The sequence below is a fragment of the Littorina saxatilis genome, linkage group LG3, assembly GCF_037325665.1.
Source record: "Littorina saxatilis isolate snail1 linkage group LG3, US_GU_Lsax_2.0, whole genome shotgun sequence".
NCBI classification, from domain to species: Eukaryota; Metazoa; Mollusca; class Gastropoda; order Littorinimorpha; family Littorinidae; genus Littorina; species Littorina saxatilis.
Window position 1 is genome coordinate 76,549,768 of NC_090247.1, and position 16,937 is coordinate 76,566,704.

Below are 16,937 nucleotides of genomic sequence, written 5' to 3' on the forward strand. Positions count from 1 at the left end.
ATATTGGAGGGCCAATCACTAGCGAGGGGTGTGAAGAAAACACGTGCGTGTTTCCAAGTGTTTCCAACACACCCCTCGCTAGTGATTGGCCCTCCAATATTTGTACGAGGGTTTGCAAGAAACAGTCACTCTCCCGCAACCCATTAAAACCAGACGGAGTTATTTGTCGGAACTCGTCTACTAAGGACTAAGGACTATGGACTAAGGACTATGGACTATGGACTATGGACTATGGACGGCTTTTGACAAATAAACCTGGCAGCAAGCCATTTTTCACCCATATCCCATCAATAATGTTTCATGTCATGTATTTTGAATACAATCGTGTTTCAGTGCCGGTATCGGACGGACGGGAACTTGGATCGCCATAGACTACTTCATGCACTACGTCAGGGACAACCCCCTGACCGCCCCCATAGACATCTTCCACTTTGTGCTCACCATGCGGGACTGCCGTGTCAACATGGTGCAGGCCGCGGTGAGTTGTTAGTCACACTACGTCACACACAACCCCCCCCCCCCCCCTAGACATCTTCCACTTCGTGCTCACCATACGGAACTGTCGTGTCAATATGGTGCAAGCAGCAGTAAGTGCAAATCAGTCGAGTTTGCTCCTGCTGATGGACTCGAGTAATGATTTGGAACTAACTAAGTTCTTCCCGAGCAGTAGGCCTATCAGCTTTACACATTCCTGTGACTAACGCTATAACTTTTACTTTGAGTCATCATCTACACGATGTTGGCTTTAGCCTGTCCTGCATAGAGTACGTCTTTCTTCTCACGTCCATTGATCATCTGCTGTCTTTGCTGTTCACATTCACACTGACGAAGGTCAAGGTCAGTTTATACAGCGTGTAGTATACTTACGAAGGACAGGAAGTTTTATAGAGCCATGTATACTAACAATGGAATGATGACGTCACCTAAGAGCCATGCACAGTAATATGTGTATGATGACGTCACCAAAGATATGGACACTAACATTGTGTGATGACGTCATCAGGAGCAGTACGTGTTCATCCATGACGTAGTGCGCGAGATGGTCCGACGCAAGACAGAAGTGGACCGCTATGACGAACCGGTCTATGCTAACCAGTCCGCCTTCTCCAATTCTGGATTTGGTGAGTCAGTGGTCACACCCTATATCAACAGAAAATGTCTTGTTCTCACCATGTGGTAACAGCTACTAGTATAGATTTCTTTTCTTTTTTTCTTTTTTGTCTGTCTTCTGTCTTTTTTTGTTTTTTGTTTTTATTTAACGTGATCTTTCTCATTTGATTTTGAATAAAGAATTGTTCTGAGCATTCCCCGCGTCAGAGAGGGCACTTTGACATTACTGGAATAAAGAACTGTCTGTATATTTAGCAGCCGATCTCGTCAATTTCAAGGTGCAAGATACACAATCTGTAATTCCTCTCACTCACGTCAAAACTATTATCGTTTTTCAGGACACCCACACAAAAAACATTGCTGAGATATTGTTTAATCACACTGAAAGATAACTCAAATCTTCAACCTACAATTTTAAAATAATGTGTTAAAATATTGGGACCTTCCGGTTCTATTTGTCCACCCCCCCCCCCCCTTTCCCAGTTCAAAAATTCACCGAAGAATACTCAAGCAAGGACAACGTTCGTTTGAGAATAAAAACAAAACAAGATTGGTATATACATGCAGGTCATTGGAACGCTTGATTTGTGACAAAACAAAACATTACAACCACTGTACTTTGACCCAGCGGAATTAAACACAGCCAGCTTTTAAAAGTTTTTGTTCATGCAGTAAACGTTGGAACAGCATTACACTATACTTTGCCCAAGCTTGGAACGTGAGCAGTCTGTCTGTTTTGTGTTTTAATGTTCTTTTCGTTAACGACGCCATCTTTACATTAACGACGCCATCTTTACATTAACGACGCCATCTTTTCCTCAGACGACGACGCGAGTGTGTCGAGCAGAGTGGCCGGCAGAGCCGCCAGCTGCCCGGTGAGCGAGGTGGACCGTCGCCAGCCATCCTCGCCCTCCAGCTCCATCGCCAGGACCAGTTCCAAAAGCTCAGGCAGTTCCACAGCATCCGGATCCGTCCGACGAAATCAGAAGACAGAAACTTCAAGAATGTAGATTGACTATGACAACGCTCAACTTTACCTATCATCACCTAATTGACAACGACAATGTTTAACTTTGCCTATCACCTTTTTCTACATGACTTGCAAATTTACGCCAGTGGTCATACTCAAATGAATCTTTGGCAATACTTGTGACAAACATGTGTCTGGATGCATACAACGTTTTTCTTTTTTTGTGTGTGTCCCTACTAAGCCTATGAAGTGAAACTGTTTCCGGAAGATTGAATGGTATTTGAGTAAAAGCTTCTGACCAACAAGAATGTTACCGGAAGTGCGTCCCGTATATAGGCATAAGATCCTGAACGTGTCGGAGCAATCCACTGGGTCGGTGCTGAAATATAGCGCTGTTTGCCATGCTACTCCTCAAAATTGAACCAAAACCTCTCGTTGTGTACAGCTCATGCGATCGACACCTGCACCTGTACGAATGGCATAGCCATACAAATATACTCAAAATACCTGAATAAGACAACCTACTCTGGATATATTTGATTTGACTTTTTCTTCGTTTATACAAGTTGCCTAGTTGTGCCTATTCTGAATGTTCGTCTTTTTTTAATATTTGTTCCATATGCTTTTGTCAGGTCGATTTTGGGTGTACCATTATTTAAGCCCTGTGAAAGAAATCTTTGATGCGAAAAGTGAGCCAGACAGCCAAGTTGGGTGCCTTTCAATGCATACTTTCAAGAAATGACACGGGAATGAATGTTTTAGCTGGGTTACGAAAAATGTCAAAACACTTTTTTTATATGGTGTCTTTTTATATGTAAGTTTATTATAAGATGTCTTATGGTTTGTACATTATACAAGGTTGTTTTTTGCACCCAGCCACTTATGAATGAAAATACGCAAAAAAGATGACAATGTGACATATAGGCCCTTTCATGAAGTAATCATGGTGGTCGTTTGACGAGAACACCTTGCGACGTCCCAAACTACAGGACGGTTTCCCAAAATGTGGACGACTTGTGACACTCTTGCCTGTGCCTGAGAAAGAGAGTTGTGGAACACCTCTGCGATTGTAATGATGAGATTATAATATTGAACTATTGTCTTTGTCTTGTATGTCTATCGCATGTTGTTAGATATTTATTTGAGTCAACCCCCCCCCCTCCCCTCTCTGTCTGTCTGTCTCTGTCTCTCTGTCTCTGTCTGTCTCTCTCTATCTCTCTCTCTCTCTATCTCTCTCTCTCTCTCTCTCTCTCTCTCTCTCTCTCTCTCTCTCTCTCTCTCTCTCTCTCTCTCTCTCTCTCTCTCTCTGTCCGTTTCCAAATCTTTCTTTGTGTATTTGTTTAGCAGAAGTCGGGATGTTAACACGGTCTTTTTTACTTATTTGTAAAAAAAATATATGTGCTCATGGTATGGAAAACACTTTCTTTCCATCATTCCAAGCGACATCTAATTGTAAAAAAAGCATTTGATGATAAGGTTTGCATGTCTTAACAAGTTTGTATTATAGAGAAGTACTTATATATGAAATAATTAGCATGCATACTTATGTAAAATTATTATTATAAATGCGAAATAAATATTTATACTCACGATCGTTTTACCAGCTGATGTTACCAGACTTGTGTTACATGTATTACATAATGAACAGAAACTACCGCAATGAAACGTAACTCGCTATATATACGCTCATATCGACTTGCATTGACTTTAATCACAGGCATGTTACAATTGTTTTCATATTGTGCATATCATGTACACTAATAGATGCACACAAAAACATGTTGAGACATTGGCATTTTTGACAGTGCGGTATAACGCCAAAACTTCTCTTTTTTGGGTATAATTGCTTTCGGTCTGGTGTTTGTACGACTTGACCATTCACCACATGCGAATTAAATCAGATTGTTGTTGTATACTGCTGTTGTTGCAATTATTTTTGCTGATCATTTTTTTCACACACTTATTTTCGTAGTTTTGTCTGTTGCTATTTATCGTATGAACTGCAATTTTACAAATGCTTTTGCTTCCCTTACCGCGCAAAAAATAAGTAGTGTATGTATGAATGACGTCATTTGCTGTTCTCCTTGCCAGAGTTAAACGGTGTCTGTCTGTCTGCCTGCCTGTCCGGGTGTGTCTGTCTGTCTGTCTGTCTATCTGTCTGTGTCTATCTGTGTCTGTCTGTTGTGTGCGTGCGAGCGAGCGTGTGTCTGCGCGCGGGCCAGTGTGTGTTCGTAAGTGTGTGTGTCTATCTGTGTCTATATGTTCTGTGCGTGCGTCTGGGCGCGCGCGTGTGTGTGTGTGTGTGTGTGTGTGTGTGTGTGTGTGTGTGTGTGTGTGTGTGTGTGCTTGCTTGGAATTGGCTGGTTGTGTCTTCTTACCAAGTGTTTTTTTCTTCTGTAGCCTTAGTAACACATGGAAGTTCAAGTCTCACAATACTCATTATTGATTTATCTATATATTAATTGTGATGCTTCAAAGTCTGCGTCCTTAAGTCTGTGTGTGCGTATGGTTGACAGCTTTTTCATCCAGCTTTGATAGAGCCATAATTTAGTTTCAATATTTGTTGCCGAATACTATTTGGTTCTTGATCATGATGATGAATCTAATAAAAAGACTTCTTCATTTTAACACAATTCGTGCTTCTTATTCTCGCAGAAAAAGTGAATCATTCCGTTACTCAATGATATGGACGTTGTGGTTTAACGGTGCCTTCCTACCCTGTCGATCAGCATGTAAAATACATGTACCGCGGATGTGTCCATGAGATGCAAGTACCGTTGAACTTCGATGTTAAATAATAGAGGAAATTTTTTTATTTTTTTATTAAAAAACGGAAGAAAATTTGTTACCAATTAAAACAAATTGACTGCATGTCTGTGAATATTTTGCTGAATTTATTGCTGTGTTTCACTGACACAAATATCAACCTGCCAAAAATATTGCCGAAAAAAACTAGCCACTCTGCAGAGTATGCAGCCGGCAGGCTAACATTATTAGTTTTTTGCTTTATTGAAAGTTCAAAGTAGCTCACTCGTATATCTCATGCAAAACCCTGGACCGATCTATGAGGATTTACAAACGGGTCTTGTAACAGACGAATAGGGAAGAACGTTACAGAAAGATATAGCGTCTTATCAGTGATAACTAGTCTTTTGCCTGCAAGCTAAAAAATAAAATCTCCTTTCCTTGTCAGCCCAAAATGACATTTTAATCGAAAAAATCCTGATTTATATTGGGAGGGCACCGTCAGTTTTAATGTTATCAGTGGCAACAGACAAAGAGCGACAGGGCGATAAATTATATCACGTGATATTGACTGTTCCTTGCGCATGCGCTTTACTGGCAGCAACACGGTCATGGCTGACGGCAATGTTTGCACAAACCTTTTCATCTGCTGACAACAACGTCACTCCATTATCAGAGATTGGCAGTCAGCTTGGGGAAATGCTCGGGCCAGACTGTACGCGTGTAGAATAATAAGGTGAGACTATGGACACCGGGAACGCTTAGATTCAACTATCAACTGAGTCTCAACTGACGCTGTTCGTTTCCGACTATACCATGATGACTTTGTGTGTGTGTGTGTGTGTTTGTGTGCGTGTGTGTGTGTGTGTGTTGGTGTGACTGGGTGTTGTCTGTGTTATGAGCCTTCGTTATTTCTTCTGCCTCCTCCCTGGTTCTAACTGATTTTTTTTTAATTAAAAAGACGTTATTTTGATTGTTTTACAAACGTAGCTGGCTCATATCACAGAAAGTACAACGTCAATGTCAACAACACTACAGTAAGTAGGCTAATAAACATAACTGCATACATGATCGTTCAGTTTCGTTCACCATTTGTTAAGTCGCACGATGATTCATATCATTCAATAAAAAGAAATAAAGCGCAACACAATACTTCTGTCCTTCTTAGTCAAGTCATTTGTTCATGATAATAATGACAGCTTATATAGCGCGTACCGCAGTAGTTTATGCTCTCCGCGCTTTACATATTAACCATGCATAAGAACTTACTATTTAACATAACTTCGTATGCATTGTTCACACCCAGCTGATGTCCGCAAGACTGCAACAGACCGTGTGATAAGCAACAAGGTATACCGGCACCTGACGATAACACTGTCAATACTCGGGGGTCATCCTAGGAATGTGTGATAACGGTGTGCCAGATCACAACGGAAAAAGAGGGAGGTGGGGGCAAGAAGTACACTGCTAAGGCAATCCTTAGCACGACGTCATGCGTAGAACCATCAGACAAGAAACGTTAACAATTAGTGTAAGTGCTGAATAAATGTAAGATCGTGAATTTGCTATACCATGGCCAAGCATTCCAACAGCAAGACGCAATGATAAACGAAAGCAACAGACAAGCAGCTTTTAACAGTTCTGAGCGGTTGCAAGATCGTCATTTTGCTGTAATCTGGTTAAGCATTCCAAGAACAAGTCGTAATACAAGCTTTTAAAATCCAAAGGTCTAGACCATTGCAAAATTCTGAATTTGCTGTGCACTGACTAAGCATTGTAACGACGTATTCAATAGAAACATAGGTTACGATTTTGTTTGGAATTCAGAATTCAGACAAAAATGTATGATCGTGATTTTGCTGCTGCTCAATATTTGTGGAAAAAGTGTTCAGAGCACTCTCTGTCATACTCGCGTCGGTTAGGATTTCTGTGATACCTCCACTCTTATCTAACACGTCCCCCTTGGGTTTTTCATTTCTGATTCGTGACTTGTACAGAGGGGGGTGGCTTTTCCTGTGCAAATAAGGAGTTTATCCGCTTTGGTGACTTCCAACTTGAGTTGTTCAGTTTGTACTTTGGAACCTTGAAGCACACGAGCACGCGCCCCTTCACGGAATACATTGAGTAACCGCCACTACCGTAGACAGTCTAGTCCTTCACGGAATACATTGAGTAACGACCACTACCGTAGACAGTCTAGTCCTTCACGGAGTACATTGAGTAACGGCCACTACCGTACACAGTCTAGTCCTTCACGGAGTACATTGAGTAACGACCACTACCGTAGACAGTCTAGTCCTTCACGGAATACATTGAGTAACCGCCACTACCGTAGACAGTCTAGTCCTTCACGGAATACAGTGAGTAACGGCCACTACCGTACACAGTCTAGTCCTTCACGGAATACATTGAGTAACGACCACTTCTGTAGACAGTCTAGTCTTTCTGGAATCTGCTTTTGCTGTTGAAGCAAACTTGGGGTTTCAATCAGCATGGAGAAATGTATACCGTTACTGCTTCTGTTCTTCGTTTCTGCGAACGGTAAGTGAAACTCAGAGAAGCCCGTGTTTTGATACATTTCGTCGTTTGTTTGTTTGTGTGTTGTTGTTGTTGTTGTTGTTGTTGTTGTTGTTGTTGTTGGTGGTGGTGGTGTTGTTGTTGTTGTTGTTGTTGTTGTGTTTTATTAACAACAATGTTTATTCTGAGTAGGGAATTGGTGAGACAGAGACATTAAACACAGATTCATAGCAACAAGTGTACAACACGTTAAGTCACAAGCATCACAGTACTCATGGTTTTGTGGCTACTTAAAACATCCGTTGCACTACTCAATCTGTACTTGGTGCTGCGTAGAGTGAAACAAATATTGAATGTTTTCCAACAAAAGATTACACAGAAACAAACCGGAATTAACTGCAGGTGGTGCAACTATTAGCTTTACCTTAGCTTAGTTGTGTTCATTATACATGTGGTGGAGGTTAAAACTTACAAGAATTATTTAAAATGTTTCCTTCTTTTTCGTTTGGTATTCAAAACAAAACAAAAACAACATTTTTCGTGACTGGTCACAAGTATGGTTTCATGGACTAAAAAAACTAACAACAAGCAAAGTATATACTTCTTGTTGGGTCTGCCATACATCCAAAATAAATAAATAAGTAAATCAATATAAACAAGTGGACATTTATTCTGTTTTGGGAAGCCTTTGAGTTTCAAGGCATATTCCCTCGAAGCGTCATGTATTTCATTGTACCGTTTTTATAACGATAACGCTGAAATCTGTACTTAACAATTTTTGTGATTATGTAAAACAGTAGATATAGAGAATGTCAGTCTGGTCAAAACACTATTGACTCATTGTTTTATCTCTTTATGTAGAGTTTGCTTGTTGGTACATGGTGTGTTTGGTCTGTCGAACTATCCTGCTGCAAATGAATGTGGACTGAATTGTTTGTTTAAGACATGACTTAACCTGTTTGCTCGCAGCAGCCAGAATCTTCGGACAATACCAGGTCCTCGAGTCAGACAAGTGCACGGCACAAACCACCTGCTCCACACACACACTCACCTGCAACGACCGCGATGACGTCACGCAACGCATCGTGCTACGTCACGCTTGGAACGGGTTTCTCCATCGGGGTCACATGTGTCAGTACTTCAATCATTGCCTGAACGAGCACTGGTGCTGCTCCAACGATCCGACTATCGTCTGCAAGGAAGAACTTGCCGACACTGACCTGGCCATCGTGGCTGCGGAGTGCTGTGGGGAGGTCTCGTGCTCTGTGGCCGCCATGATGAGAAATGTGGGTGGCGGGGGGTGTACAGTCTCGGCCAACCAGCCACCCATCAGCAGCTTTATACAGTACTCCTGCATCCCGGGTATGTTTTGCTTGGTGATTGGTTTGGGGTTAATGGGAGGGGTTGGGTTTGGTTGGATTGTTTTGGTTGTAGGTTGGGTTGTCTGTGGTTTGATTTGGGTTGGGATGGGTGTACTTTGTGTGGTTGGTTGTGTTGGCTTAATTGGGTTAAATCTGGTTGCGTTTAGTTTGGTTTGGGTTGGTTAATTGGTTTGCTGCAATTTTCCAGAGATGTAATGGTGTTTTGTTTGGCTGAGTGGGTTTGTTTGGGTTTTGTTCAATTTCAATGCGTGCGTTTGTTTTTCTTGCCTGCCTCTGCGTCTGGAAAAGATAAATCAAATCAATTCGGTTTTTTCCTGTTACCTCTCGGTCTTTTTATATTTAGTCAAGTTTTGACTAAATATTTTAACATCGAGGGGGGAATCGAGACGAGGGTCGTGGTGTATGTGTGTCTGTGTGCGTGTGTGTGTGTGTGTGTGTGTGTGTGTGTGTGTGTGTGTGTGTGTGTGTGTGTGAGTGTGTAGAGCGATTCAGACTAAACTACTGGACCGATCTTTATGAAATTTGACATGAGAGTTCCTGGGTATGAAATCCCCATACGTTTTTTTCATTTTTTTGATAAATGTCTTTGATTACGTCATATCCGGCTTTTCGTGAAAGTTGAGGCGGCACTGTCACGCCCTCATTTTTGAACCAAATTGATTGAAATTTTGGTCAAGCAATCTTCGACGAAGCCCGGATTTCGGTATTGCATTTCAGCTTGGTGGCTTAAAAATTAATTAATGACTTTGGTCATTAAAAATCTGAAAATTGTAAAAAATAAATAAAAATTTATAAAACGATCCAAATTTACGTTCATCTTATTTTCCATCATTTTCTGATTCCAAAAACATATAAATATGTTATATTTGGATTAAAACCAAGCTCTGAAAATTAAATATATAAAAATTATCATCAAAATTAAATTGTCCAAATCAATTTAAAAACACTTTCATCTTATTCCTTGTCGGTTCCTGATTCCAAAAACATATAGATATGATATGTTTGGATTAAAAACACGCTCAGAAAGTTAAAACAAAGAGAGGTACAGAAAAGCGTGCTATCCTTCTTAGCGCAACTACTACCCCGCTCTTCTTGTCAATTTCACTGCCTATGCCGTGAGCGGTGGACTACGAGTATACGGTCTTGCTGCGTTGCATTGCGTTCAGTTTCATTCTGTGAGTTCGACAGCTACTTGACTAAATATTGTATTTTCGCCTTACGCGACTTGTTATCTTGTTAGATGCGCTATAGTGTGTCAAGAACCATTTAGAAAAGTAGGAAATCACCTCAGAGTATAACCCTGATAGGAGAGTTACTTGGTATTCCACGTGATTCCTTATCAGTCGCGTGAACACAAGATAGACACACACAAAACCGATCATTATAGCCAATAAAAAGTGCCTACGGTTAACAAAATTGTCATGCAATTGTCCCTTTAACGATGACATTTAATAAGTCAGAATACAAACCGGTCACTTTTCTTGATGCCCGTGTCCTTGACTCACTCGCCAATCATTGCAGATTCAATATTTCCCTGTTCTATTATTTTGCTCTCTCAGAAGACTCTATCGTCACCACCGCCAAGCCGTCCTTCAAGACACACGTACGAAGCACCTCAGTCCTTCTCCAGCGAAACATGTTCTCCCACACCTCCCACGCTGGGTCCTGCCTCATCACCACCCCAAGCGTCGTAGCCAGTTTGCGACTGTATTCCTACGCCGTCGTCAGGTCCAGCACTCACAACGACTGGAGCGTCATCGTGCGTGACGTCACGGGACAGGGTTACGTGTTCAATGCGTCATATCCGGCTTTTGGCAAAGCCTCGTCATTGGCTCACTTGCTGGATACGATGCTGACGCCAATATCTGTGAATGTCTATGTCGAATCCGGTGGATACCCTGACATCGTGTGGATCGGTTTTGAATGTAGGTATAGCCAGCAAGAGACCATTATTAATGATAAAGAAATTAAAGAAATTTGCTGCATAGAGCGTAGGTATTGAGCGAATTCTGAGTTGTGGATAGTTATGTTTTGGATTCACACTCACACATAAAAAGTATTGTGTGTGACTGTGATTTATGTAAATATAAAACAGAAAGGCCGGTATCGTTTCATAAGCAAAGAGAAGATATTAACAAGAAATGTAATTTTATTGAACGTAAGTTACAATTTCAAAACATTTGCGCATGCCTCGACCTAATGCAGATTTTAGGGGACAGCCTTGTGTGTGTGTGTGTGTGTGTGTGTGTGTGTGTGTGTGTGTGTGTGTGTGTGTGTGTGTGTGTGTGTGTGTGTGTGTGTGTGTGAGAGAGAGAGAGAGAGAGAGAGAGAGAGAGAGAGAGAGAGAGAGGAAGATAGAAAGAGTTTTGTGTTGAGACTACCAAATATCATTTGAAGTGTACAATAATTATGTATAATATGTTCTAATGGATTTTTTTCAGCGGCTTACGATCCATTTGCAATACACTGTGAACCCTTGTGCGCCGACTGTGTGTGTGAGTTCCTTGCTTTATATCTCCTTTAGTCCATCTTTGACAAAGTTATGAACAGTGCAATTGTTATCGAACCTAGACTTGCTTATCCCGTCATCGAATTTCGTCCAATGTTGAGCTATTTTAGATTGTGGAGTGCTGGGTGGGGCCTGATTAAATAGTATGTCTATGTGTGTGCGGTGGGCGTGTATGTGTGTGTGTGTGTGTGTGTGTGCAGGGGGCGTGTATGTGTGTGTGTGTGTGTTGGTGTGTGTGTGTGTTTGTGTGCGTGCGTGCGTGCGTATGTGTGTGTGTGTGTGTGTGTGTGTGTGGAGTATCTTGGCCGTGCGTTCATGAGTTCATGCGTGCGTGCGTTCACATCAGCGGAATATCTCGTGCGTGCGTGCGTGCGTGTGTGTGTGTGAGGGGGGGCGTGTATGTGTGGGTGGGTGTTCGTGTGTGTGTGTGAGTGCGTGTGTGTGCGTGTGTGTGTGCGTGTATGTGTTTGTGTGTGTGTGCGTGTGCGTGCGTGTGTGTGTGTGTGTGCGTGTGTGTGTGTGTGCGCGTGCGTGTGTGTGTGTGTGTGTGTGTGTGTGTGTGTGTGTGTGTGTGTGTGTGTGTGTGGAGTAGCTTGGCGGAATATCTCTGCACATAATTCAGACTATAAGAAAGCAAGCAGCAGAAGGACAGACGATTAAAACAATGTTCAGTCAGACAGTATGTGAAAAACACTCATTAGTATCGCAAGTAATGTGTCTTTATGTTCAGCGACGCATGCCCCCACTACTACAACAACGAAACGTCATCCCCGCACGACTACGTCACGGCATTACGTCAGCAGCACAACCCCACCTCCAAGAGTGAGATCAACTCCAACTCGTCATGACGCCACTACATCAGGGTACCCCATGACGTCACAGCTGCCCAACATTACGTCAGGGTCCCCCATGACGTCACAGCTGCCCAACACTACGTCAGAGCTTGATGCTAATCTAACGGCAGCAATGATGAAGGAAGCTCCTGGTACGTTTTGAAATGATTAAAGCACGTATTTTGATAAGCAATTTTTTTTCGTTGTCTGTATGATATCCAGTTGCATGGTTTTGGTTACTGGGAGAGGTAAGAAAAGCAAGTTTTTCTCTCACTGTTTTGTCTCTGGAATCTTCTTTACCGTTTTGAGATAACCGTTCATACCGCAGTCTCCGGGAACAGCTTGCAATTTGTTCGGATTACACAACCCTAACACACACACACACACACACACACACACACACACACACACACACACTCACGCACACACACACACACACACACACACACGCATACACGCACGCACGCACATGTACACACGCTCTCACTTTCTTTTGAAATATTTCAATTCACTGTGAGACCAACATTGGAACGTGCGACTTAGTAGCTGCGTGAACCGTCTTCTATACAGATCATTATTGGAATTTTGCCTTTTGGGGGCTGTGTCGGGTTGGAAGCTGAACGTCAAGTTTACGCTATGACATTGTCGTTTCAGATGACGATGGCGACAACAAGACAGGTCTGGTTGTGGGGCTGGTGATGGCGATGGTGATGCTGATGGTGGGCATCATTGTTGCTGTCGTCGTCGTCGTCGTCTACAGAAGGAGGTGAACATGTGAATAGAATTTAGAGGAGTGTAGCTGTGCATAATGTATCCGTCTGCAATGTTTACAGATTAGAGGCTAGAAATGATGTGAGAAGGAAGTAGTCACTAAACACTTTGACTGAATGCTTCATAAATGGTGCGTATTCATAAATGCGGAGGGGAAAGAGGTAGAGAGAACCTTAAATTATTTTGGTAAGTGTTGGTAGTTTTGAATAATATTCATGATAGGGGAGGACTCTCTCTCCCTCTCTCTCTCTCTATCACACACACACACACACACACACACACACACACACACACACACACACACACACACACACACACACACACACACACGTATACACACACACGCGTACGCACGCACGCACACACACACACGCACGCACGCACGCATGCACACACACACACACACACACACACACACACACACACACACACACACACAAATAAGGGACAACACATGTCGTACCAACTTCTCTCTCTCTTCAACAGGCGGCTACAAAGACGAAAAGACCTCCGGACACCGAGTTCCCTCCCCTCCTTCCCCAGAGTGGACGACGGGGGGTACTGCGTCCCTGTCACTGCCTGCTCCTCCGTCTCCTCCATCGCCTGGAACCCAGAATACTACAACGGCAACACAAACATCAATAGCACGGGGATCCAGGTGCACTTCAACAATCCAGCCTTCACTTCAGAAACAACCACAGCCACACGGCTTGACAGCTTCCAGAGAGAGGCGGGTCACACGAGCACCAAGAATAAAGGTATAGCAGCTGAGGAGGATGACGACTCCATTTACGAAAACGTCAGCCACCATGGAGATGATAACGAGTCTGGGATTGATGCCGAGTCCTTTGACTCAGACTTCCACGAAGGTGAGTCCTTCGAGCGTTCGTCCGTAAGGGAGCATGTTTACCGCAACACACAGAGCAGCGTCAACCGAGGTGGTGGTACAGAGGGGAACCCGCCAGCCAGCCACGAGGGTCCGTCTTTGCATCACCATGACGACGAAGAAATCTACTACGAACTCGTTCCAGAGTATAGCCTCGCCAGTGAAGCCACGACACAAGTTGTGAGTAGCAATGAACATACCCTCTGCTCGGCACACGCTAGCGAACAGGATCGTTCACAATATCTCGAGCAGTCCGGTCATTTCCAAGAAGATTCTCCTGCTGATGATGTAAAACCTACCCCAGGGAACAGTGTAGCCAACAGGGTCAAGCGAGAACTGAAAGGCGTGGGCAAGAAAGTGAAAGGCTTGTTGCCTCGGCGACGGAAGCAGGATTTCTCAGTATCGGCCGGAATTTCAATGTCTCCCGTTCAGCAACGCGTGGCTGGCACTGTAGATCTTGCACTTGCAGCGGATTCCTCCATGGCTGTTATTTCAAGTGCTGCTTCTCCCCAAGAGGCTGTTCCGGCAAGCGATACTTCGCCCGCTGCAACGCGGAATTCTCCATCGTATCTACCTGAAGCTGTCTCGCGCCAAGATGACAATGGTGGACGAAGTAGAAAGAACACACAGAGACGCCTGCCGTATATCCCTCAGTCACAGACACATAACGCCACATCACGACTTGACGCCCGTGCCGTCACTGACGAAGACTACAATGAGACCAACCAGGCAGCCGATAATTCGACAGGAATTTACCATGTGGCAAGGTCTGAAGATATGAATATGAAGGAAGTCTTAAATCCTGCCTTTATAAACGACCCTGTCGCTCCCGTGTCCAGGCCATGTACTGATCTGCACAAGAACAAGCTCAACATTGGAGAAGGAAGACCTTCCAGGAATGACTACGAAAACCAGATGGCAAGAGGGCTGATAGCTGAAGCAAAGCAGGTCTTGAAAACTGCGTCGTCGAATGCTGTTACGCACAAACCGACATCACGAGAAAAGTGCCCCCAAAAGCCTGATGTAGAATTCGTCAAAGGCAAAGAAGGCTACACTGTCGTTCAAGGAAAGACCCACAACTCTGAAGTCTCGGCGGCTTTGACCACAACTGAGAAGGGAGATAATCCGGATGATAATGAGTACAGCGTTCCTCCATCTAGGGACGACAACCCTTACAGCCATGTCAACACCAGCTGCACTGTGAATGATCACGTGCCTTCTTCGGATTATGATCACGTGACAGTAAACTATGACGTACCTCCTAGCCACACTTCAGAACCTGTGTATTTAAATATAGACAATGACACCGATCAAGAGGAATGTTAATGCTGTTGTAGGAGCACCATCCTTACCGCCCTGATATGGCCCTTCGTGGTCGGCTGGGCGTTAAGCAAAAAACAAACAAAAAAGCACCATCCTTAAAGGTGCTGCACGCTCTCGAAAAGCAATAGAAGTTGTTCTAACCAGGGGATCCTGGTAGTCCAAAACTTTGAGAGAAAAATCGCGTTGTTGGCCCCCATTCATACGGTTATAGTTTCGAGGTTGACCATGGGCAGCGCCATTTTGTTGTGAAATACGTCATCAGTTTGTGTACACAGGAAGTTATGGAGGGGTGAAGGCAACATTGTTCATCAGTAGAAAGTTGTGAAATCCGTCACCCTATGGGAGGTGTGAAGGCAAAATTGATCATCACTGAGTTTGCGTAACACAGGAAGTTGTGAAATACGTCACCCTACGGGAGGGGTGAAGGCAAAATTGTTCAACAAAAACATCATAGGTCGAACTGTGCAGAGTCAACCGCAACAAACTCAAACCATTCATACTATACTGCATCTGAGTGACTTATATACCGACATTTTTATTTCTTATTTTCAGCACAGGTGTAGGAAAAAATCATGAACCAAAATGTTATTTATTTTCTAATTTAACATTTGTTTTACAAATGTGACCATGGTCTTTCAAACATACAGTGACATTAAATATTGTTATGTTAAAAAAAAGAAAAAAGAAAAAAGCTTTTGTGCACAAATCAGAAAATACATTGTACATTTTACCTACAGGCCAAACAGTGTCTGTGGCAAAGCCCGACCCAGCAAATTGTCAAGAACAGGCGATTGCATTTGGATGTGTCCAATGGTAGTAGGTTTGGTTGTGATCAATCAGAATAATGTAGGAATAAAAATGTATGCAGTTTGGTATGATGACATGTAATTCACATATGCTGAAATATAATATTATACATCATATAATATTATTATGGCTGTTGCCATGACCATGAAGCCCAACAAAGGTTTAATGTTATGTAAAATCAAAATACCAAAATCAAGCACCTATTAATCTGGTCTACGGTTTTTGCGCGTGAAGATTGAGGCCTTCGTGCCAATAATGATTTTAACAATGTTGTGTCGTTTTTTTTATTATGTTTTATTTTGTTGATCAATTGATAAATATATGTCTTCCCAACATATTACAAATCAAACAGAAATAAAGTCTTAGAGAACTACAATAATTATTGTTGCCGTCAAAACCTTGCAAGGCCTCAAGAACTGACAAAGCTTTGTGTGGAAGGATGTGAAAGAATCTATTTTTATGCACAAGGACGGTAGGCCTACGTTCTACAATACGAATACGAATACGAATACGAATACTTTATTATCTCATACAGAGAAATTTCAGTGTGGTGCACATTAAAAGACAAAAAAAAATAATAAGACAACAAATAAAAATACCATACGAAGCATACTACACTCGCGCACGCATATGTACACTAACAGGAATAATAACATGATTCCAAATAGGTTAATTGCCGTCAGCTTTAGCTAAAAGTTTACCGCTAAAAACTATCATTATCACAGGACTAGATATGTCATTGAACAATATTTATCACAGGACTAGTCATTCGAGGGTTATCACACTCAGCATAAGGGTGCACATCAAAGAATATAACAAATATTCATCACAGAAATCAGTGCATATGTTCACCGGCACACATACTAGTTTTAATTAACTTAGGTATTTAAAAAGCCAATTGACTTTGGAATAAAACTGTTCTTAGTTCTGAGCGTGCGGAATCTGGGAGTGCGGAGGCGACGTCCTGAGGGCAGGACCTCAAAGTGGTGAGCGAGCACATGACTACTATCCTGGATGATGCAGCGGGCCTTTCGCACCACACGTCGTTCATACAGCACAGTCAGTCCTTCCTGTCTCACCCCCA

General features: G+C 42.7%; 2 protein-coding genes across 2 annotated transcripts in view; both read left to right on the forward strand.

Moving 5' to 3' along the window:
• The window catches only part of LOC138963294 (receptor-type tyrosine-protein phosphatase H-like), a 63,388-nt gene extending 58,499 nt beyond the window's left edge, over window positions 1-4,889 (forward strand). Inside the window, exons 33-35 of the mRNA XM_070335358.1 lie at window positions 334-478; window positions 1,004-1,121; window positions 1,933-4,889. Of these exons, the coding sequence (XP_070191459.1) occupies window positions 334-478; window positions 1,004-1,121; window positions 1,933-2,120 (451 nt within the window). The 3' untranslated portion in view covers window positions 2,121-4,889. The remainder of the gene's footprint in view (window positions 1-333; window positions 479-1,003; window positions 1,122-1,932) is intronic.
• A 1,627-nt stretch (window positions 4,890-6,516) lies between these two features.
• Window positions 6,517-16,340, forward strand: LOC138963296 (uncharacterized). The gene is made up of 7 exons (XM_070335359.1): window positions 6,517-7,366; window positions 8,312-8,704; window positions 10,284-10,649; window positions 11,166-11,219; window positions 11,964-12,218; window positions 12,721-12,832; window positions 13,324-16,340. The coding sequence occupies exons 1-7, from the start codon at window positions 7,318-7,320 to the stop codon at window positions 15,047-15,049; spliced, it is 2,955 nt and encodes a 984-aa protein (XP_070191460.1). The 5' UTR covers window positions 6,517-7,317; the 3' UTR covers window positions 15,050-16,340.
• The last annotated feature ends 597 nt before the right edge of the window (window positions 16,341-16,937 follow it).